This window comes from Podarcis filfolensis (genome assembly GCF_964270895.1).
Source record: "Podarcis filfolensis genome assembly, chromosome: 9".
Lineage (NCBI taxonomy): Eukaryota > Metazoa > Chordata > Lepidosauria > Squamata > Lacertidae > Podarcis > Podarcis filfolensis.
The window spans coordinates 2,584,862-2,609,364 of record NC_139610.1 but is presented as its reverse complement, the minus strand read 5'-3'; the positions used below and the strand labels follow the sequence as shown (position 1 = coordinate 2,609,364).

Here is a 24,503-nt window from a genome sequence, read left to right as displayed (position 1 = left end):
TATCTTTACTTTCCAGGAAGACACTTTGCAATGAAATATTTTAGGAAATGTTGGCAAATCTTGAAAATGCTATTAGTTAAGTGGCCGGAAGTTTTTGGACACTTGCTTTCACGGATCACTAGTCATTATTCTTCCATATTAAATGGATCCCTCTATCAATAAACAGGCAGTTAAGGGTGTGCAAACACTGCACCTTCTCTGCCAGTATTAATGCAATATATGGTGGCTGTTCCAGTGCCAACGCATTAGTTTGAGCCTCAATAAAATATACAGCTTTCAGCTGTCTTCTTACAGACTACCCAGGTGCCTTCTAGATATTTTGGACTCCAATCCCCATCAATCTCAGTGATTACGCGAGTTGTACTCCAACAATAGCAGGAAGGCACCAGGTTGCAGAGGCCTGCCATACAGACCCTCCTAAGTCTCACGCCCTATGTCTTTGGCTGAATGTTGATGGGAGATCTGAAACCTCCCACGATGTGCTTTCCATTGCACTTTTTGAAGCGACTGTGAATACAGGTGAAACAGCTGAAGTTCAATGCCATCACTTGTAGGTTAAATACAGCTGTTTCTGGTGAAAAACTCCCTGCCCCACTACAGCTGTGTTAATGCAATAATCTCAGTAACTGTCACTAATCTGCTTCAGTAAAAGGTTAAAGATGTGCCCACTGATCATATATTTTTGTATCTCATTGCTATTCAACTCCCACCTTACAATTTTCTTACGATTTCACTTCATGGATCTTATGAAGTGGGCTTGAGCAACAAGCAATTATAAATCTGCCAGTCGTTAATGTACCACATGACTCTTTTGATTGTGTTAATCAGGTCTCCATCAATTTACTTTACCAGATACGAAGTGGGTGGGAACTTCCAGTACTTACGTAAGTAGGTACTGTTTGCGTTACTGTGCAAACGCTGTAGCTCTCTGTCGGTTCCAGGACTTTGTGGGAGTGACTGAGTATCCAGATCTGGAGAGTTAGTTCTGGCATCCACCTCCCCTTTCAAAGTCAGCCAACTTGATTTTAGCTGAGAAGAACAAATCCCAGCATTAAAATGAGACGCTTTCCCGAAAATTCATGTAGGGAGGAATTGATCGTGTGAAAGATGAAAGTAAAATCAAGTTTTATCATTATTTTGAAACCATTTGTATCAGCAAGAAAGTATTTCACCACTGAGATGTTAAGAAGGATGGATTTCCTGTTGCTCCCTTACCGCTTTTCAATTTCAGTAAGATTTCAGGCTATATGAATATGAGCAACCTACCAAAAGAGGAAGTAAGGAGTAGCAAATCTGAGAAGCTGCCTTCATGTCAGGGGGGGGGGCATGTCATCAGAAGGGTTTAACATGCCTTAAACCAACATCAGCAGCATGCAAGGCCCATTTACACAGCCGACTCTGAATGTTTTTTGCGAAGATAAAATGCTTCCTCCCTCCAGTCCAAGTGCTCAAAAAACCTGACCAGTCTTACAAGCAGCACTGCCATTCAGTTTAAAAAAATCAATTATCAGAGGTTTCAGTGATTATTCAATTATTTTGTGCATGCATAAAATCAGGTGATGAAAAATGAATTATTCAGAGCAAGCACTCTTAGTATCATGGCACCCTCCGCACTGTGAGGTCAGGCACCTTTAATATTTGCATGAAATGAAAGATTATGCATTGACCCCCTGTAATTTACCCCAGGCAACTACACTGTTATATGAAGGCTAATAAAGTACCTATGTAGCTACATCAAAGGTCTAGCCACACCAGTGGCCTAAAAAATCAAGTCCTGAAAACGATGAAGGGCAAGATGCCGGAGATTCTCCTTACTGTGGTGTGGAATCATTTAGTGCCAAAGTGCCTATCTGGGTTCTTCTTAAGAATATGGAGCAATAAAGCAAACTGAAATCTCACTGCAGTGTTTTGCGTAAACTGAGTGTCAATCTGTGTGAGATAACGAAGCTGGTGGATGAGTTTCTCGCCTTCTGCTCGCCCAGGAAAGAGAAAGAGATCCTGCTCCCTATCCCTGTCTTCTGGCAAGTGCTGGCGACTCTGAAGAGGGGTGAGGAGCCAACCTTTCACCTCATGTCAGGCTGGGACATGCACAGAAGTGGCAAAAGAAAATCTCAGCGCTTCTGGGTGCTGCCCAGCCCAGCGTGAGGCCGACTTTTACCCTCAGAGGAAGCACAGCATAGCTTGCTCATCTTGTGCTGTGCCAGGGGGAACTCAAAAACAGTAAGCATTTGTCTTGAGTCTCCCCCCCCCCCAAAAAAAACATATACCAACTTGACGACATGAATAAATGTGCCTGGTTTGTGAAGTCTGGTGCAGCTGCCTGAAGAGGAGAGCAAGGGAGCTTTCAATACCTCTGAGCTTGACTTGCTGCATCAAAGATTATGCCTGGTTCATTTAGGACATTAATTTTAATTAACTGGTTTGTTTAATGAAGCAGCCCTACTTATAAGGTATCTGGGTGTGGTGACATTACCACCTAATATCCCTAATACATTTTGAAAGTTTTCCTCAAAGTGTCTTACCAGTTTTTCATTTTTCATGCCTGCCTGCCTACCTATATGAATCTACACCCCGACACCTTGGCTGACACAAAATGCAAAAGGAAATACTGGGTCAGCCACATTGTTATACTGACACCAGCCAGGATAAAATGCCACCTTCTGGATCATGCAACATACTCTTGGCTGGGTGATGTGCCGATAGGATGTGTGGATGATCCGCAAGTGGAACAAGTTCCATGTGATCTATACTTCTAGGAGTCTGTTTAATTCTTGAACCAAACACTCAAAAATTTATCTGGACTTGAAAAAAGCTATAGTGCAAAAATGTGGAGAGCTTCACCAAGGGCTTCATTATTATAATTTGTATTTCTTTCCATTGCTAATAGTTTTCATAGCCTAGATTCATTAACACTGGGTGTTATTTTGGGCTTTGGTCAGAAATCTTTGGAACCACTTCAATGGAGCAGTTCTGCTGACTTCAGTTAGACCATTCTGCTGGATGTGATTCTATTGATCACAGATATTTAATTAAATTTCTTGCCACTTCAAAGCAAACAATAAAACAAAAAGATCAGGAGGGTATATTGCTTTTTAAGCACCATTTCAAAAACTGTCCCCATGCAGTAGGAAACTATCATTCTGATGCCTTCAAAATTTACCTTCCTGCTGTCTTGATCACAACTACTGCTGTCATCATCTGATTTTCTTGACGCTAGACAATAAAAAGAATTTCCAGAGTAAAAATAGCATTTTGGTTTGTTTGTTTTTTAAAGCGTATTCTGCAAACAACAACTGCTTATATAAACAAACCTGCAAAAAGAGGGTTGTGAAATGCTACATTTGTCAGTAATTATGAAATTAATATGAGGGCCGGTGTACTAGCAAGCATCCAGGCCTTGTGTTATAGAGATGAGGGAGACATCCGTGGCTAAATAAACTGAGCTACTTCCCCCCATTGGAAAGAAGCTTGGCTTATTCATGAGTCATAACCAAATTCACCCTTCATACCACCACATCCCCCAATTCTCTTCCATGTACCCAGTCCCTCCCCAAGCACTTCCATCTGTTTCCATTTGCAGCCAAAGCTAGACAGTTGGCTTACACTGGGAGACATCTAGAAATAAATGAAGTATGTGTAGCATAAATTAAACAATTGTTTCACTTTTCCCACCAAGTGGCGGGAATCTCGAGGTGGCTTCCCTGTTGATTATTGGAGGCTTCTGGTACCTTTTGGAATAAACCACTACTTACAAATGAGCAGTTTGTGCAGGGTGGGGTGGGGAAGAGGAGAGAAAACAGACAAATCCTATCCATTAAAAACAAAGCAGCTGTTTTTCAGGAGCCAGGACGTAGTTGAAGAAGGCAAACCTAAGTGTGGTATCTAATGGCAGTCAAGGTTTAAAATCATGCATTTCCAGCTCTCAGCTGCATATTGTAGGTGTAAATTGCATATATGTGGAAGCAGGGAAATCTCCCAGGAGATGTATGCTTATACATAGCCTAAATGGAGCACATCAGACTTGCTGAACTTAATGGGACTACTTGTGAATAAATATGCACAGTTGCACATCTCCATGCTAAAAGACACATGAAACATGGTATCTTTTTCTATCATATCTTTCTAGTCATTCTATAGGAAATCTGTTGCTATGGCCACAAACTCTATTTTTTGTTAGGTGGACCAGTTTTCATAATCTCATCAGAGTTAACCTCATAAATAACACTGCGGAGCACATGGTGAGGAAAGTCTTGCAGTGTTTTATCCCCACAAATACTGTCTGTCTATCGATCGATCGCACAAATAAATGTCAGTAAGTTTAAAGTCCTCCTTGAATCAGCATTAGATCTAATGGAATAATTGTCCAGTCCATGTTGCAGCTTTACCGTGGAAGTAATTCCACATTAAATAACACAGACAAGTCTCTTTGTACAATACATAGCTGAAATGCTTGGAAAATTCAGCCTAGCAGGAAATAATTCCTGGAAATGCCACATGACTGGATCAAATGGTTATTTTTGTGACACCAGGAGCTGGAACTAACCAAAACAAATTGAGAATCTAGCATATGGCTTATCTTAAGCCTTAAATTCAGCACAAAAGAATTAAGCAGAACTCTCATCTCAAGGTGAAATCATTCCTGCCCCCGCTCTTAATGCGACAGGAGAGGAACTCCTATGGACTCCCAGGGCAGAGTTTGTAGTAGAGGAAGAAAACAAAAAGCTTTATAGGGCATTTGAAAAGAGAGTCTGTGCCTCCCGACTCCACAGGTAGCAAATGTTTTGAAAGACAATGTACATTCACATGCTGAATTCTAAACTAATTTTCACAATCCTAAAACTTGCTTAATGTAAAATGGAGAGTCTTAGCTACGTAAAGCAGACCAGGGAGACATCAATACCCAGTCTTTCGGAAGTTTCTCATTCTGGTTTTAAAATGTAGCTGCACTGTTAGTGAAAGAATCTTTTTTTGCTGTCCTATTCTCCTGCCCCCAAGTTCTGTTGCAAGGTCTTTAAAGTTGGCACTGCATTTGCTAGCTTTGATTCTTAGAAGATTTGTGCAACTTGTTTTGGGATTTATTCAGAACAAATGACTGTTTCCATGGATCTTTACAGAAAAATGGACTTTGTTTTCTTCAACAAGATATATTTTAGGTCTAATGGAGCTAGCTTTTCAGTTCTCTGTTTACATACAAATAACTCCATGTACTCAGTGTTCCTTTTGTGCTTTGAGACAGCCATCTGGTCTGCATATCTGGTCCTGTGAATGAATTTTCTCTCTCTAGTAAATATGGCAGTTAACTCATGTATGTAAATATGAAGCATTATTGCTATTATTTATTAAATTTATATATGACCCTTCATCCCTTGTGAGAAAGGCCAGCCGTCAGGGCTGATGAGACTTGTAGCCAAACAACATCTGGGGGCCCAAGGTTGAGAAACACTACTCTAGAGTCAATGGTCAAGGAATAAAACACAATTCTGAGGCAGCTAGAAATTGCTATCAGGTCCATCAGGGCTACAATAAATTATTGGCTTGTGTAGAACTGCTGCAATGTAGTTGAGGTTTCTCTGAAACATGCTGCTAGTTCCATCTCTGACCTCAAGACTTCAGTTCTGGCTGCTACGTGATTCTGTACCTGTTGTGTTCCCCTCTCCCTGAAATGACACTAAATCCTCTATGGGAAGGATTTAGACAGGAAAAAGTCAGAATAGGAAGATTAAATGTTCCTACCCCAATTGTAATTTCCCAAGTAAATTAGCAGGTCCCACCCCCCCGATTTCCACCATGGCTGCTTTGAAATAACAGGAGGAGATACTGATCATGCCACGTTTACCTGAGCTCTAATTCACCAGGAACATCCTTCTCTGTTGACATGATCTGGGTTGATTCAAAACTGATAGCATGTCATAACCACAACTTTAGAAGACTATGCTCACAATAACTGGAATACTCAAAAGCAGATGTGATGCGATGCGATGGAAATGTCTCATAACATGTCATCTAATCCAGTTTCATAAACATACTGCAATGGATTCTTATCCTTTTATGACAATGCATGATTTAGCCATCTTGAGTACATCCAGTTCATTCAGCTAACAGTAAAGAACAAATTCCTACAACTGATTAACTGTTTCTTGTGGTAACTGTCACCATTTGATGCATTGGGAGCTGAACCGCTCGTTCTGTGTTATAGAAATGCAGGGTTGGTTTCAGACTTAATAATGCTTAGAGTAAACCCACTGAAATCAATGGGATCTAAGCTAGTCATTAATTTCAAGGGGTTTACTTGAAGCATGATTAAGCCTGGATCCAAGCCACCAACTCTAACATAAATAATGTGTCTTCACTTCCCTCATTTTTAAAAGCTGTCTTCATTTTCCAGAGGTTTAGCAATTGCTTTGAATCTGCCCTATATCCTTCCCTATGTCTTTCAGCCATGTGTGTGCCCTACACTTGGGATTAATATTTAGATCACACTAACCTCCTTACAATAATTTATTGTGTGCTATAGCAAAATATATAAACACTTTTATGTCTCCAACAATAAAGCCTTGTTGGCATTCGTCTGTCTTGAGAGACAATGAAGTGCGTCTCTGGGGGTGAAGTCAAAACACTCCATTGATGTGAGCTCCCCAGCATACAAGCCTGAGCAGTGTGTATGGAAGTCCTGGGCTGCCCAGATTACAAGACTCCCCTCTCTGCCTCGCAGGGGAGAAAGGAAAGCAATGCGTTTGGAAACAGGTTGGCTGCAGGAGTTGCTGGAAGGAGGCATACAAGGTGCCATCCAACTGTCCTAGGGACTCCACTGTGTAGGGTTTTCTCCTTGGCCTTTTCTCCTCCTGAAGATATCCCACAAAGCAGCAGAGCTTTTGCAGAGTTTTCCTTTTCCTAGATGGACTACCTTCCTAGGCTGACAAGCCCCATCTGCCCCTCACTTCCTTTTATGGTATGAGCAGAAACCACCTTCTTGACTGTTGGACCCCCCTCTTGGTCTTGTCTGCTCTATCTGCTAGAGCCTGTCTTCACATGCAGGGGAACTCCCTAACTCACCGAGGGTTTGAGACCCATCAGCTTCCCCATCTGGTTTAGCTGACCAGTTGAAGCCGTTTCTCAGGGTGCAGCTGCTGTCACATGCTGACAGCTTCTCGGAGCCTCAGGTGAGAGCTGAGTGCAGGGTGGGGACCAAAGGTGGAGCATGACATGTCCCTACACCAGAGGGACTAACCATCCCCTAATGCTCCATAACCCACAGGGCAAATATCATGTAATTAGCCTTCTCTAGTATTTATTAGTTTTCAGATAACTGAACAGAAGCACAGACTTTTATTCTCTTAGCACAATACACCTGCCTTGTATCTGTACGAATCCTGACAAATGGGTCACCAATGTGAATCTTCAGAATACCACATTATTATGTAAGGACAGGCTAAGAAGAAAATGGGGAGGAAGCAAACAGTGAGTGACCTTACTGGGATGTGTGGCTTATATGCAAGATTTATCTGTGTCACATAAGGCAAAAATCTAGCATGCGGAAAAGGTGGCAAATACTGCAGAATTCAACAACTGATTAATGCATTTTGATGTTTGCCTCATAACTACAATGAACTTGCATTTTGGTAGAGAGTCTAAATATTCACTGGAGCTCCACCAATATTTTTCTACATTATTTAGAAATGCTGCTGACATCTCTGTCTTTACAAATCTGATGGTTCCAAGCCACTAATCCATTGAACTTGAAAGATAATACATTGTTATCTTTTGCACTATATGTATCTTCGTATGTACCTGAGAGATGCTCCCCCTTCATGTGCATGATTGATTTTGGAATAATCTGATGTGCATCTTTCCTGGTCAAAGTTACCAGTTAGCTCCACAAGATCCGTTACAGCTTCACGAGATCCACAAAGAGAACGGGTTGTCCTGAGGCACAGGAACAACAAGAACATCCTTTCATCACCTTCCTATTAGGGGCTCCAGGGCTTGGAGAAGGACTTTGTGACCTGACTGAGAGGCCTGCCTGAGGAAGTCATCCAAAACCCCGTGTGACACCATCTCTTTCTGCGCATTGCTGGGACCAGTGGTGTGGCATTTGTCTCTGAATTGGCCATATAATGAACCCAGCTTCCAGCAGTGATCAGGATACTTAAGTTGGAGGCTATGGTCTCACCGGCTATGCCAGGTTCCTGACTGGTGATCAAAGGCAGCCTCAGGTTCCCTCATGGTGCTTTCATGGGCCAGAGGATCCGAGTGCCTCCCACACTACCGAACCAACCCAAGAGCAGAGGAAATGAACCAGGAAGAAAACACAGCATGGAACACAGGGGAAGTGCCCATCTTTAGACCAGAGGCCTGGCCTAGTTCTCCACAAGGCAGCAAAGCCTAGAAGAGGCAGACTGGAGGAGAGATGCTTAAGAGGCCTCCATTCACTTTCAACCCCGGCCAGAGCAAGTTGCTTGCTAGCACCTCTCCATAATGCTGCCTTGTCACGATTTCAGCTCACAGCCTTACCTCTAACAACTGACTTCCAGGACCCAGAGCTGGAGAACAACATCACCCTGTTTCAGATGCAAAGGCAGGGGGAGTGATGAGCACCATGGCATCCAGCTCTGCCTTTGGCCTAGGCTCACTTGTCCCAGTAACTGAAATAAACCTATATATGTACCTTCCCTGCCAGCACACATTCATTTCTTTGAGCATTAGTGTTATGTACTGAGTCGAATAGGATCCAAACTGCAGCAGTCTGATTGGTCCTAGAACAATAGGATCCAAAAGGCAGCAGTCTGATTGGTCCTAGAACAATAGGATCCAGAATGCAGCAGTCTGATTGGTCCTAGAACAATGCAGCAGTATGATTGGTTGGCAGGAACCACCCAATCATGCTCCAGATAGAAGTGAATCCACAACCTGATTGGCTTACAGTAGAATTCCAGAATTAGCCAATCATGTGCAGCCCATTGTGTAAATAATGTATATAAAGCAGATACTTTGAGGGGACTTTCATTCATTCCTCCTCACCACTATGAGCTGAATAAAGAGCATGAAATCACTTGCGACTCTGAGTATATTTCAATTAGCATCTGCAAAAGAGCTACTGACCCTGACACTTTCCTTGTCACCTTTTTTCAGCCTCTCGACAGTTTTGTCAACAGCAGCATTTGTTGACAGTCATTTCCCCAATTCTTTTCACTTCCTCATGCATGCCACATGATTTATTTATTTTTTTACACTTTAATCCCCATTAAGATGTTTGAAGATGTTTCCAGGCAAACCCTAAACTGCATTCTGTAGCAGAGAATTGCTAAGAATTGGCAGCAGAAACAGGATACCTCATACAGGAATTAAAAGGCAATTTACGGTGCCATGACTGTAAAATATTTTACAGCAGGAACTGTTAAGAGAAAAGAGGGAAATATAAGCCAACAATCCAGGTGAATCCCACTAACAATGTACTGTACTGTTTTGCAAAAAGCACAAACAAACAAACAAACAAAACCACCCTTGGAGGTGTAGAACACAATAGTGATGGATCTTTGGGAGACCAGTACCAGTGTCCGAGATTGCCCAGTAACAAAGAAATAAGATCCCTTCTGCCTGGACATACAATCATGCAACCGGAATAGTGATAAGAACAAATGAGCAGAGAGTGGTGGCACACACTCAGAGGTAAACATGCATAAGGAGGGAAAAGGACCTGGCTAGACCACACAGCAGCAGAGAAAAGCAGACTGTACCATGCTGTCTGTAGATAGGGGGTTTCCTATAGATGTTATCTTTTATTCCAGTGTCTGAGAAGAAGGAAAGAAAAAGAAGAAGACCCAAACAGTAAGCAAGAGGTTGAAATATGCTTCCTCTTTATCAAATACCTCCACCACCACCCCAGATATTGAGTAATGTATTGCTTAATTTTGAGCATATAAATAAATGAGACATTAGCATTGGCTTGGTTCCTAACTTGTTGCTGTGTTCATGGAAGGAGATTTGCACTCCTCGAAGGACTCCCTGTGTATACAGATTTCCTGACCATGGAGCAAAAAGTTAGGAATCAACTCAGGAACAGATTTATTTATACGTGCAACCTTTCTGCAGTGTACTTAAGATGACTGAGCAATGAATGCTCAATTCTTTCATATTTCTTTTTATGATAAAATGCATTTTAAAAAAATGGGCCATGTGGCTGAAATGTTCCCATATTCCTAATGCGGCTAAAGCCTTGTTCAGCTGTTAAAACTCACATGTAAAACCAAGATGTGAACAGACTCACCCCCAACGTCATACAGACCGTGCATACAACATGAATATCTGCATTGTCTATCTGGATTGTTCAGACTTCCAGATTGTATAGAAAGTATACACAATACAATGTAAATATCTGGGAGACATGTCATCTGATATACTTTTGTAAGAGTTACTCATTCCTTTAAGAGAATTTAAAAGATTTAGCTATCTTTATGGTATCCAGTTCAGCCAGCCAGCATTAACATATAAATTACCAGCTCTGATCCATTTTTTCCAAACTTTTTTTTTGCAGTAGCTTTAAGTCCTCAAAAAAAAGGTTTGTCAGAGTCCTAAGTGACTCAGGGTTCCAGATGCCTCCCAGCTGATGTCCATGCTATATGTGAGGATGTGAGAGGGAGAAGCTACTCTTGTGCATATAGCATGAGACGGATTAGTCAACACAGCTCCCTCTCTGCTCATGCGATGGTTTTACACACAAGTATAAGGCCTGAACAGGGCTTGGGGCTAAACTAGATGTGATGCATGAGATCTGATTGTTTTCTGTGTTTAAAGGTTGCCATGTCAGGCCCAGTTTGAAGTATTAAAGGCCAAACTAGAGATTATTTGAGCTCTCCCAACCAGAGATCTCCCAAAATTCTTTTCACTTTGTTCTTTGTAGGAAGCAAAGCGAGTGTGACTTAAATCAGGGAAGCTACGTGGTAAGAAAAGGTATCCCAGTGCTGCTGCCCCAATAAAAATTGGATTCCAGATGCTTGCAAGCAAAGGAAAATATTCCAGTTTGGCTCTTAATTTGATGGCCTAGAAAATTGTTGTTAATAGATGGAAATTAAGATTTGTATATTAGGCATAAAATGCAATTAAGTGTAGCATTAAATATTTTTGGTTTATATAAAAATAAAATGTGTTTGTCTATTGTTTATACACGCAAGCATTACAGATGATGGCAATTAAAGATTAGGACAAAGCAATGAATGCCTACCTGGGACATGGAAATGTCTAGGTGCTTGCTGATATAGCGATGATGAAGATTTGCTGTCTGAGCACATGGATAAGCTTGGAGTGCTTCGACCACTTTCGCTGCCTCCAAGAGGAAGAGCAAAACAAAAACAAAAAGCATATAAAACAAAAAAAATGGCAAGCAAAATAGAGATAAATTCAAGCATAAAAGAAAAGCTTTTTCAAATGACTTCTTAATCCAACATTTTCTTTAAAAAAAACAAAAACAACAACCAACAATGGCTTAGGAAGCCCCAAATTATTTCAAACATCCCAGCAGCTTCTGATTCTGTAAGTATCTGCAATACTGCACTATGGCTCAAATCTTAAAACCTATATAGGAAAGTATTTAAGATTTTGTACTTGTTAACAACTATGCTATGCAGAAGGGTAGGAAATGGCTTCACTAAAAGTTTAGCCCAACATCATTTGCACCACATACAGATCTTATCATCAGAGTTGCATCCTCTCCCAAAACGTACTGGGGTGGACCATATCAGCCCCCATGAATGTATGCAGCTAGCTGAGTGACAACTATTCAAACTAGTGGTGGCTCCCTAAACTCTCAAAGAAGGAGCTAGTCTGGGTCAAACATATTGGAAGGAAGGGCTTGTCCACACTTTCATCTGACCTGAGTTTTCACTGGATTCTAGATCAGTTTCTTATCCCTGCTCTGAACCCACCGCCCACTTGATCCAGTTAAAGCTGCAGCATAATTGCTGAGGTGAAGAAATTCCTTACTGAGCTGAAGAGCAAATTCACAAAGCATCAGTGAAGCATTCACTGAAGCTGGCAGGCAATGCATGCATGAGGCAAAGCTACCAGTGCTTATTAGAATAAGAAGGAAGATAAATTAAGAAATAACTGGACAAGGTTAAACCTTCGTGTAAAACCCTGAGAGTACTATAGACTGAATGATTAGTTCCCATTATATTAAGCCTTCACCTTTTTCGATGAGCTCCCAGCTTTTCCCTCTTACCTCTCTTTTTTCTAGCCCCCACCCCTAAATCCTGGCCCCACCCACCTTTATGTACGACAGGTAGTTTTATAGGGGCTTCCTACTTGCCTTCTCGCCTAGGATTATTTTATATGGATTTCGCTTTCCCTCCTATGTTTTCGCTTTACTTTTGATTTTCAGTTTTAGCCATAGTCACCTTAGATTTGTGACATGTACGCTTCTTAGGTTTGTTACAAATTCCTTCCTGTTTATTATGTAAAAAAGGAATGCATTTTTAAAGTAAATTTTATTAACACTGTCTTAACTGAAACAGTGGGTTTATTCTCTGCAAAATATTTTGTCTGCATTTTGATATTGCTTTATGCCTAGCACTGGACATGATATTTTTCTCTTTTTAACGGTTCAGATTGAAAGGCCTCTCTTGTGACATTTGTTTTGAATTCTTTGAACCTGAAGTAAACAGACACGTGTAAATATATCAAAAATTGTCTCATTTCCACATATTGTCCCTCCATCTCCTTGCAGTTAATTAACTGCTTTTTCATAGAATAGTACAATATTACAGTTTTGGAAACAATGTAATGAACAGCTACACCCCAACAACTTTATTTACAAAACTGGAATTTTCTTATGTCACAGCTTTTGGGGGAACTGCTTTCAGTATGGGAAATCCAGTTCACAAAAGTCTCATGACACACATAGCTACAGGCTAGATTTGCTAAAGCAAACCTTCAGAGTGTGGGGACACAGCTTTGCTGATGTAACTGGTAATAAATTCTACTTTGTCTCCCCTATAATCCCCTCTCGACCCTCTGATCTCCATACTATTTTATGTGTGTGTTATGTATCAAGTCACGGATATATAATGCCATATTCCAGGTATTATGATGTAAAATGTATTATTTATTATGTATACATTCATTTCCTCTTTTCTTTCAAATCATCTTGTAACATGAACCAATTATCAGTGGCATTTTTTATGGCATTATAAAGTAGCTGAGGAAACAAAAAAGTTCAAAAAAAGGGGGCAAGAAACCTAAGCTATTATTAAACAGCCGAAAGCTGAATGGACATTCTAAATCCTACGCAACTGATGCTAATTTGGAGAAACCACTTTAGCATGGAAATAATGGGAGAACAATTATGGAAATTTATTGTCCCTAATTAATAATGAAAATTATTTGGGAGAGGATGTAGCACCCTGGGACTGGCCAAAGTTTTGTGGGCAGTCTGGAAGGACATAACCCCAGCTGTTGCTGAATCATTTATAGCTCCCCCCTCTCAACCTGTAATCCCCCCCATAAGCTCTTTGAGGGGTTGGATTTGGTTCCCATTTCAATCCATTCTCCATCAAGGAGCTGCTTTCAGGTTCCTTATTGAGGGCATTCACAGAGCACTGGCCTCTGTGCGTACTCTCTGTTGGCTCAGAGCCACTGTGACTGTCTTCCACAACCCGGTGCCCTCCAGATGTTTTGGAGTGCAATTCCCATCAGCCCCAAGCAGCATGTCCATGTGGGAGGAGGGTAATGGGAGCTGTGGTCCAAAACATCTGGGCACCAAGTTGGCAAAGGCTGCAGTGTAGGTCAGTGAGTTTATAAAGAGATGCGCCTCTTTCTAGATATACAGCCTATCAAATTTATCCAATTTCTGCTTTGGCCAGGGGACCCGCCACTCTTCCAATGAACATGAATTATATCTGTAAGATAGGAAAATCAGGCTTGGGTCAATTTTACTTCTATGGCTGAAGGGCAGAGTAGGGAAAAAGCTTGTAAAATTTGCTTCTGCTTTTTCCATCCTTTGCATAGGGACGAGATTTCATTTCATTTATTTTGGAGTTCTTCCTTTTGCCAATTTGATGCCACTTAAAACACAAGGGAACATACGGTAAGACGCTAATACCTCACTTTTATAAATAAATGGATGCTTTACTAGGAAAAGCGAGAGACAGAGAACCTGCCACCAGTACTGTGCAATGTGCAGCTGCAGCAGTGTTGAGCATGCATTAGGAAACTTTCTAAGTTCACACAAACTCCTGAAGCCCTTCTGCATCTACCCATAGGGAATTCATTGTGTGCCAAGAGTTAGGCATTTCAAGGCAGATGCAGGTGATATACAAAGGGTTTCTTAAAGGGTTCTGCATACCAGTTCACAAGTAAATATATAAATCTAGGTACCTACTGTGTTCCTTTAATTTTGGAGCAACTGAATAACTAACTAACTCTCCTTAAAATGTAGAGTTAAAAGTTCTACATCCACCTCTAAGTAGGAAGATCTGGTCCCACCTCGAATCAGTATAAAAAGCCCAGGAGAAAGTAGAGATAAAGTCTTCTATATTAGCTTTCATTCTGTTTCTTTATGTCTCTCCTTGCCCTCCCTCCCTAACTCCCTTTTCTGGTTGCTATGGACACCGATAGCTATAAACATCTTAGGATGCTTGAATATGATGTAACTCAGAATGGTTTGGGATGATTCACAGTTTACTCCCTCATTTACTCACATTTGCCTTTCCTCCACTCTTTCTAGGCATGGTCTGTGATTTAAAGCTCCATGTCCGAGGGTCCCTTTTTTCATCCAGAGTTCTCCCTGGGAAAAAACGCTCTTTAAAGTTCTGTCTGCAGCAAACTCAAATTGGTGTTTGCTCCGATTCAACTTTACAGAGCAGATTTTTGTGGGGAAAGCTCAGGCCAAAAACAAAAAACAAAACCACTTTGGCATGGAATATTAAAAGGGTAGACCTCTGCCTGGCAAGAGCAGAGCAAAAGGTAAGAGGGAATAGGCCTGTAGTTAAGTAGGAGTGCTGAGGGACATTTAGGATGATAGATGCAAAAGGGCTAGGCTTTATTAGTGTTTATTTCTTTGTGGGGCATATTTTCTGTAATATTTCCATCCAATTCTTTATTTCCTTCATTTGTTTTATTATTTCTTTAGCCACAGTCCTAGCACTGGACATCTGCATTGACCTTCTGGGGATCTATTTGCTTTGTTTTCTATTTCTCTGCTGTTGCTGTGTGGATTGTGCTTCAATAAACTGTTTCAGTTGCAATTTTGTGTGTGTTATCTTTTCTACTGATTTAGCTTTACCCACCAGGACGCAATTTCAAAGGCAGAAATTTTACAGCCAGTAGGGGGTGGTAGCCACTGTCTTACGTGAGAGTGCAGTTCAGGGGCACCTGTGAGGTGGGTACTAAATGTGCCCTTGGGTGGGATGGTCATGTTCATTCACTCTCACATGAATGTCCCAATCTGGTCACTTTGTTCCCTATGTGCATGGCCTCACTTTTAAAGACCTCCCATGGTGATGAATGGGAAGGATGTGGCTCTGGGTAGGAGAATACAGCACCTTCATCCTCTGGTGACTTGTGTCATTTGAAAGTCAGATATTGCCCCACTTTTCCTGTGGCATGTAATGGCATCCATTTACTGCGACCCACAGATCTTAAAGTTGGGCCAGGCCTTAGCTGCAGAGCTTCACCTTTGCATCCTGTCTGCATTGTTTCTCCTGATTCGGTTTCTTGGTGTGATGCTACAATGAGATACTGAAGCATGACCACATGTGTGCGCATGAACACAAACTTCTTCTCAAATCCCTGGCATGCATAAACCGCAGCATTGACTCCCCCTTGTTTCCTATTTGTGTATATGAGATGAAGTATGAATATTCATCACATCAATTATACTACATTCAGATTAGATTCCCACCCCCTCTTCAGCTTAATGTAATGAGCAAAAAGGAAAAGGCCAGACTTTCCACAAGAGTACCCCCACAGACAAATGAGAGGGAAGGGTGACCCTATTTTTGCATTCCTGGTCCTCACTCAAGCTCACAAGAGGGATTTGCTAAAAACTAAAGGGGGGGGGAGCTTTCCTTTGGGTGCTGGAGTGTCAGAAATGCACCACATTTAAACCTACAACTGTTTTCAGAAACTGCCCTGGGGAATTATACTGATGGGCAGTCCAGAAATACTTTCAACAGCACAAAACCAGGTGTTTTTATTCCTTTTGCTATCTGGGTGTAATGGTAGTGCTGATTCTGTGCCCATGAACAAGAAACTTCTATATTTCTCTTTGGGTGGAGGTAGCAGGCCTTTGCCACCATATCTCAGTCAGTAATTAGTTGCAAACTAGAGAAAAGCAGCACTATTTGACTAGGTCTTTGTGAAGCTGTCTTGGATCATTTCGAGGGAAGATTTTAGGATCTCTGATCTGCAGCATCTCAGAGATGGATCTGATCTTGTACTTGTCAGTCACCTACAACTTAGGGCTTCTAGAGTGCAGCAGGTAATTGTGACTGATGGTATTTGTTGGACCCTAAGCCTTTAATTAAAAATTAGAGTAGGACGTGCCTGCCTGAAATCTTCCTGCATCTGCTTTAGTCCATTCCTATACAGCAGGGGTCAGCAAGGTTTATCTTGCCTGGACCAGACTGGTCTCACAGAGATCCCTCCGTGGGCTGGATTGCGCGCTTGCCCGCAATTTTTGGCGTCTGCGTAGACGCGATTTTCAGCACTGCAGAAGCGAGTCTCTGCCACACTGTGCCGGTTTAGCAAACAACCTCCGCAGGCCGCTTCCGGCCCATGGGCCTTAGGTTGCTGACCCCTGCTATACAGCAACTTTGGAGTGCTGGAGGGTATTTGTGATTTTGTTCCCAGGAAAACTGCCCTCTCCCCGTTACTCAACAGTTGAACTGGGAACCCTCCTGGGCCCAAGAACGGTACCCCTTTGCGGGCAATGCTGCAAGGCCTTCGAACCAGTGTGAGGGCTGGAGGCAGAGGGAGAAGGGTAGTGTATGTTACTCTTACCTTTGTACAGTAGGCTACATTCCAGCCATGCAAAGTCAGAGGTTTCCACATCTCTCCACAACACACACATCTCTCCATCCAGGCAAGCAAGAGGCATCATCATCACAGTTCAAGGACACATTCCAGTCAGGCAACAGCAGACGAGGGCATTGGGCATGTGGGGTGTTGCCACCACCCTGACCCACATGCTCCGGAAAGCAGCAGCTGGGAAGCCAGCTTCGTGGCATCACTCAAGCCACTCCAGATGAGGCCTGGAGACCACATCCACCCCTGCATGAGGCTCCTCATCCTTGAGTTGAACAAACCTATTCGTTTTACTTGGATTACTACTTTGAAATTAGAGTCTGCCACTTGGACTGCTACTTCCCGAAGACAGTAAGAGGTTAACATCCACAAATTCATTGTGTGCAGACGTGCAGAACAGCACAAAGCCTCGAGTCTCATGAAGTCGTCTACGCTGAAAAATGTGCCAAACTGACAAGAGTGTGCTTCTAGAAGAAAGAGGCTCAAATATTTGTGGTAGGTTGCCAAGAAGGCCACGGAATACATTCCTTAAAATGAAACTTCACCAACTTTTAGCTGAAGGGTTAGGTTCATCTCACAAGATAATAGTACTGCTCTAATGCACAACAAAGAAACTTGTCTTCACTCAAGATTTTAAAATTCAGCATATCAGAATATGACAAGCATGTTAGGCTGCTTTTATCTACCGATTAGTGGAATATGGTACAAATTTCATACATTGATAAGAGTTAAGCTTTTTTTCCAAAAAACAGCTATTTTCTTTCCTGTTTCTTATGCCATTTCACTTATTGTTGCATTTTTAAGCTTTCCATCGTATTTTATATTATCAATAAAATTAGCAATTTTGTGGAAGAAATAATGTTTTATTAAACACCTCCAATGTTTTAACTATTTAGGTAATACACAGGAGAAAAGGATTCTAAAGATTTCCTCAGCACATATTTCCTGCTTGCCCTCTCTCTACACAAACACACACAAACACACTCACATACACACAGAATCAATCAAAGCTTTTGTGAAATATTGCAAGATGTTCCCAATTTTATACACAGTACACATCTCGGGAGATCAAACCCAACTGATGCAAGGCCTAAGGTTATAAACTAATGAACTGGAAATTAGAAAGAAGGGCAGCAATGTTGGAGACTGGATACCTGTCCAAAAGGAAGGTAGGGAAAAATAATTTTGGGTAGATATTTGATTTAGCCATTCATATTTCCTTGGGCTTTGTACATTTGATCTGACAAAAAAAAAAAAATAAACAAGTTTGTAAATGTCTGTAATATTGTGAAGTTAAATAATTTTGCCCTCAGTAATCATTCAGTACCCACAGAAGAAAAGATTTATAGCAAGAAATAGCAACAAAAGTTAGAGAGAGAAAATTATCTATTCGAGAGACATGCAAACACAACAGCAAAACACACTTGGAGATTTCTACAGTGACCACATCACAAATGGCATTCCTGGGCCTTACCTTTGAAGAAAGGGATGTAATGATGTCTGAATGTAGATGTAAGGCTTGTGTGTTGGGGCAGGGAGATGCAGCTACTGGTACCAAGAGTCTGAGTACCAGCTAGGGGGCAACAGAAAGTTAAATGAAAATAAACTCCTTCATTTGCTTACTGAAAGCTACAAAACACTCACAGCAATGACACCTTTTCAATTTAGGAAAACTGTCATACTAATAATGCAAAAGTTTGTTTGCACTAGGATGGATTGGGATGAGTTGAGGAGGAATAGCAGTGAAGCCAGAAGCGCAACGTCTCTTGAGAAGCAGGAAACTCTATTCTATGAACCTAGAGCGTACCACAGTTCAGACTGTGTAACAGCAGGGGTTGTGTGAGGAAAATCACCCCTACCCTGCTAAGCCGTTGTTCTGCCTACGTTTGGGAGGGCTGTTGAGGGTGGGTCTGGACAGTCTTGAAGCGGTACTTTGACTCCTCTGCCAAGGCATCTCCCATTTCCCAGATGGGCAACTCAGCATCCACACCCAGGTATGTAACTTTGAAACCTATCTATACATGACACAATTTGTGTTGCTTGTAACGCATAGTTTTCTATTTAGGGCTGGGGAAAGGGGGACTGCCCACCTGCCTACAGTCTGGAACCACAGTTGTTATTTCACTTCCAGATAAAAGCAGAACAGCGACTACTGGGGGCAGTAGTTTCCTGCTTGGCAGGGGGTTGGACTCGATGGCCCTTGTGGTCTCTTCCAACTCTATGATTCTATGATTCTATGAAATCATCCATGTCTGGAAGCACCTTTAATTTGTCTCAACAGGAGTTTGCTTCCAAGCCTCAGAAGGGAAAATACCATTCTCTTTCCTATAGCAATGGCACAACTGTATTTGGAGTACAGTGGTACCTCAGGTTAAGTACTTAATTCATTCCAGAGGTCCATACTTAACCTGAAACTGTTCTTAACCTGAAGCACCACTTTAGCTAATGGGGCCTTCCGCTGCCGCTGCACCGCCGGAGCACAATTTCTGTTCTCATCCTGAAGCAAAGTTCTTAACCTGAAGCACTATTTGTGGGTTAGCGGAGTCTGTAACCTGAAGCGTATGTAACCCGAGGTACCACTGCATTAGGTTCATTTATGGAGATCAGAGTTCAAAAATTATCTTTTCCAGACTGGGTATATTGTAGGAGGGTCTTGGTGGTGCTTACTCAACATATTTTACCTGGTCCTTTCAAGTGACATTATCAATATATTTATTATTATTGCTAGAGATGGATTTTTCTTGTCTTCTGGATGACAAATGAATCCTACTGAAAACATTAAGCTTCTCCCACTTCCCTGAAAGGATAATAGTGCACCTGGAGGTTCTTGTAGTGGAACCCTGAATCAGAGTGTTTAATCCAGTGAGGACTGACTTTGTGTAGGAGGAGGAGGTGGAGTGAACATGTTCTTTGGGGAGAGCCGCTACCAAAGGAGGGGGGCTGCTCAATATTCTAGAAGTCTTCTAGAAGACTTCCATAAATCCCTCATTGCTCACGTGAGTGTGCAGGCCCAATGATGCCATTCTTCAACGGCTGCATGAAGGTTACATCCCATGGATTTTGAAGTGTGTGAGCTTAATGCAGTATTTGACAAAATATAAACATCTTGTAATAAATTTTAGAGTGATCCTGAAATTGCAGTTATTTCTGTGCAAGGTACATCTAAAAAGGAAGACTGTCTCCTCTTCCACAGGTCAAAGGTGAGCAGGAAAGCCATGAGAGTCTGTAAAGGAAAGCTGTTCATCAGTTACCTGGTCGGCTGTAATTCTGAGGAGAGTGAGAGGTTGGGGTGTTGCGGCCGTAGCCAAGTGAGCCAGTAGAACTAGGGCTGGATATCCTGTACTGCTTGAAAGAACGGTCATCTTGGTCACCCTAAGGATGAGAGAGGGAACTCATCAGGGCAGAAAAAACATGAACATTCAAGAAGCTTACAATCAACCACATTTTGCACTCATGCGGTCCAAACTTCAGGTTTCCCAATTATGTTTCTTATTCAGTTCCAAAGACACAAAAGCAACGCTAAAAAAACAACAAACCACCTAGACTTTATTGTCACACAATCTCTACTACCCTGGTACCTAGATGAAAAAAATGCAGTAGATTAAATAAATTCACAAAACATTGTAACTGCACTGATATAAACAGGGATGGCTACACATGGCCTGTGGGATGCATCCAAGAGGTTTTCTATGCTTTCTCATGATCCCCTCATTTTGTGTGAGTTTTTCTTACTTAACAGCTGACTTTGTGAAGCCCTTTCTATGTCCCTCCTCCCATATTTTATTGTTCTCCCTTATTTATACAAGAAGCAATGTTCAGCAATCTCACCCATCTCCCACAGAAGCACCAAACATTAATTACGTTGCATTGCATTGATCTTTTAAGTCCTTTCAATTTCAAACAAAGGCACCACCCCACAAATCAATGTTGCTTATGTAATAAAACTAGCCTAGAGCTGGTGAAATTCCTAGATGGGAGATGCGGGTGTGGAACCTCACATGTCACCATAAGCTCCTTAGAGGAAATGTGGGGTGTGTGTATCTCAGAATAAACATACATCCTAGGTCTGCTGCGGCTTTGTGTTGGGAATTTGTGACGATTATAAAACAACCCGCTCTATTTTCCTAATGAATGAGGCATGATGGAATGAAATGAAGAGTGTTTTAAGACAAACTTTGTATTTTAGAAAAGTGTTATTTCACATACTGACAACTGTTGGAGGTTATTATATATGGGGGACAAATACACTGTCAGGATATGAATACAACACAGCTGCAAACTGGCAGCTCGGTGTTGACATCACATGATGGGTCTAACTGTGGGAAAGAATGTTCCCAGAAGTTCACAGAATTTACAAGGCTTTGTTCTGTGTGTAATATGAGACCTTCCTGTTGCGTATGTAAAGGAAGTCTGTGTCACTTGCTCGGAGAAGTCTGAACTGATCGGACATGTTTTCTGTACAGCTGAACAGTCAGAAATAAATGAGATGTAAATAGACTTTCTGACTATCTCCTTTCTCTTGCTGGTATGCAAGGAGGGAGGGGGTGTGCATCTTCCTCGCTAGGAGATGTCGCCTATCAAGATCTACCCTGGACTTGCGGGGATGCCAGCCAAGGAGATCACCGGTAAACAAGCCCCGGGAGCCTGGCAGAGTTGCCAGCTTCCCCCGAGGGGGCTAGTTTTCCAACATATACATGGATGACATGAAGATGAAAGATGCTGAAAGACAGAAGAGAATCTACAAAGCAAAAAAAGCTGCCTATATACAGCTATATACAATATCATATCACGTGTGTAACAAAAACATGAATTTATTTTGGCTTGGTAACAGATTTTGAAGTGGAATTTAGCAAGGGATACTTCTTAACTATGACATGCATGTATACAATCTTTCACACAAAAATGGCTCAATATTTGCTTAAATATAGCAACACACACATTACCTCCCCATAACTATGTCTGTCATCTGTCAAATAGCTGATATATGGAGAATAGGAGATCATATCTGGACGGTCTATGTTATAGATAGCTTTATCCTTAGGAAGAGCAGCCAAATCTCTGTAATCAAGGATTTCAACTCCAAGTTTTGCCTAAGAAATAGAGGGAAAAACAGCTGTGAAGAGGCAGCTTAGAAAACAAGTATCACAACACATTTGATACTGAGAACGTAAGGAAACTTATGAGATACTCCAAAAGGGACAATTTCATCTATTTTCTCTTCAGTTGCTATGGTACAACTAAAGAGTTACACTTGAATTGTTGGTTTCTGTCTTTGAAATGTTTCTATAAAGCCACTGAGGAACAGCATAGAGAGGCATAGTGTGGTGTCACCAGTATACCGATAACACCCACTTTGTGTTTTTCCTTTTCTACTGATCCGGGATAACTATTGAGAGACTGAGTCATTGCCTAGAAACTGATGTTGTCTAGATGGGAATAACAGGCAATTATGACAGTCAAAAACAGAAACTATGATGGTCAGAGACCTGCTTGATTGTATTTCTGTAGACAGACACAGTAATAATATCTGCATATTATTGTTTCTTAATATTTGCTTTCAAAACTAATTCCCTCCTGTCTGCTCTTCATTGCTATCAATGATTTTCTTAGTCATTTCCCCCTGTAATGAATGTACTTACATAAATCACTCGACTTGGGGAACCTGAAGTATTTGAAGCAGGTACTGAAATTATACTCTCAGATGATGTTCTAGTTTCCTGGAACTGAAAACATGTAAGATGAGTATTGTTGAGTAATTATTAAAGGAAAACATAAAATAAAATGTTTTGTACCTCAATTCAAAAAGTAACAGTTTGAAAACCCCTGCCCTGTTGAAAATTATTTATCTGCACAAGCCTAGAATTTGAGTTTAGCATTTCATCCCAGTTCTGAGTTTCAATAAAACTGCAATGTAATGCTAAACTGAAATTTTGTTGTGGGAAATATATGGTCCCCCAATTGTTGTGGGCCCAAACCCCCATTCTCCCCAGTCAGCACTGGCCGTGCCAAGGAGTGGGGGCAGTTGAGTCCAGCAACATCTAGAGGGCCACAGCTTTCCCACCCCTGGTTTAAAGCAATTACGTATATACATATAGGTAAGGGTGTAAATGACCCCTGGACAGTTAAGTCCAGTCAAAGGCAACTATGGGGTGCGGCGCTCATCTCGCTTTCAGGCCGAGAGAGTCGGCGTTGGTCCACAGACAGCTTTCCGGGTCATGTGGCCAGCATGACTAAACCACTTCTGGTGCAACGGAACACCATGATGGAAGCCAGAGTACATGGAAACACCATTTACCTTCCCGCTGCAACAGTACCTATTTATCTACTTGCACTCTGATGTGCTTTCGAACTGCTAGGTTGGCAGGGGCTGGGACAGAGCAACCCCATCGCAGGGATTTGAACCGCTGACCTTCCAATTGGCAACCCCAAGGGGCTCAGTGGTTTAGACCACAGCACCACCTGCTCCCACTACACACCCACCCTTCCATTTAGATGGAGAACCCTTTTACTGGTTTGTTATTCATGTGCTATTGCTTATCATAATTCCTTAGTTCAGCACTGCTGTAATACATGTTACTGGGCCATTTTGCAAACTCCTCCTTTCCATGCTAGCAGCTTAACTGTGCAGATGTTTTCTCCTCCTCCTTTTCTTCACGTGGGTGTGTGATAATTTGGGAAATCATTTGCTGATTTAGGATATTTATCCATTACTGAAAACATGTGATCTTAGCTTTGGAAAATGAAAATTACCGATTTTTTCCATTATTGTGTTCAGTTCTGTCTGCCTGGAAGTGATGTAACCTACTGTCCATGCAGGACTGCTTTCCCTCTTACTTGTTAAGGGAACTCTTAACAGAAGAATTTAATACTGGCAGCCTGACAGGAGTTAGACCTGGCCTCTTGCTTTATCCTGAAAATATTAGGTAAATACTCAATTGCTTCAGAATTGTAAGGTTTTTTTGATAGTGTAAGTGGTTATCATAATAATAACAAGAGTATCCCACGCATCTAACTGGGTTGCCCGAGTCACTCTCAGCGGCTTTCAACAAATACAGTGGTACCTCTGGGTGCAAACGGGATCCGTTCTGGAGCCCTGTTGACATCCTGAAGCGAACGCAACCTGCGTCTGCGCGTGTCGCAATTCGCGGCTTCCGTGCATGCGCATGACTTCATTTTAAGTGTCTGCGCATGCGCAAGCAGAGCGCAACCTGAAAATGCTCAACCCGAAGCTACTTCAACCCGAGGTATGACTGTATAGAAGCATAATAAAACATTCAACATTAAAAACTTCATGATACAGGGCTGCCTTCAGATGTCTTCTAAATGATGTCTATTTACTCATTTCCTTGACATCTAATGGGAGGGCATTCCACAGTGTGGGTGCCACCACCGGGAAGGCCCTCAGAGCTAGACCTCAGTGTCCAGGCGACGGAGGTGGAGACGCTGCTCCAGATATACAAGTATTTTATTTCTAAAACATTTCAAAA

The 24,503-nt window shown here is 41.8% G+C and overlaps 1 protein-coding gene across 14 annotated transcripts in view; it reads right to left on the bottom strand.

Annotated features, from left to right (window-relative positions):
- ABLIM2 (actin binding LIM protein family member 2) overlaps positions 1-24,503 on the bottom strand; it is a 59,934-nt gene that overhangs the window by 14,790 nt on the left and 20,641 nt on the right. For 3 of the 14 annotated variants that reach the window (XR_014551965.1, XR_014551968.1, XM_083630451.1), the window contains exons 9-16: positions 22,656-22,739; positions 21,960-22,106; positions 20,268-20,388; positions 18,491-18,589; positions 11,219-11,320; positions 9,735-9,788; positions 3,161-3,213; positions 885-1,029 (exon numbers count right to left, since the gene is read on the bottom strand). Coding sequence is in view for 2 of the 14 variants with exons in the window: in XM_083630451.1 (XP_083486577.1) it covers positions 885-1,029; positions 3,161-3,213; positions 9,735-9,788; positions 11,219-11,320; positions 18,491-18,589; positions 20,268-20,388; positions 21,960-22,106; positions 22,656-22,739 (805 nt within the window). In the remaining 12 variants the exon portion in view is untranslated. Of the gene's footprint in view, positions 1-884; positions 1,030-3,160; positions 3,214-9,694; positions 9,789-11,218; positions 11,321-18,490; positions 18,590-20,267; positions 20,389-21,959; positions 22,107-22,655; positions 22,740-24,503 lie in introns of all 14 variants that reach the window. The other 11 variants (XR_014551967.1, XR_014551973.1, XR_014551969.1 and 8 more) reach the window with 6 other exon arrangements.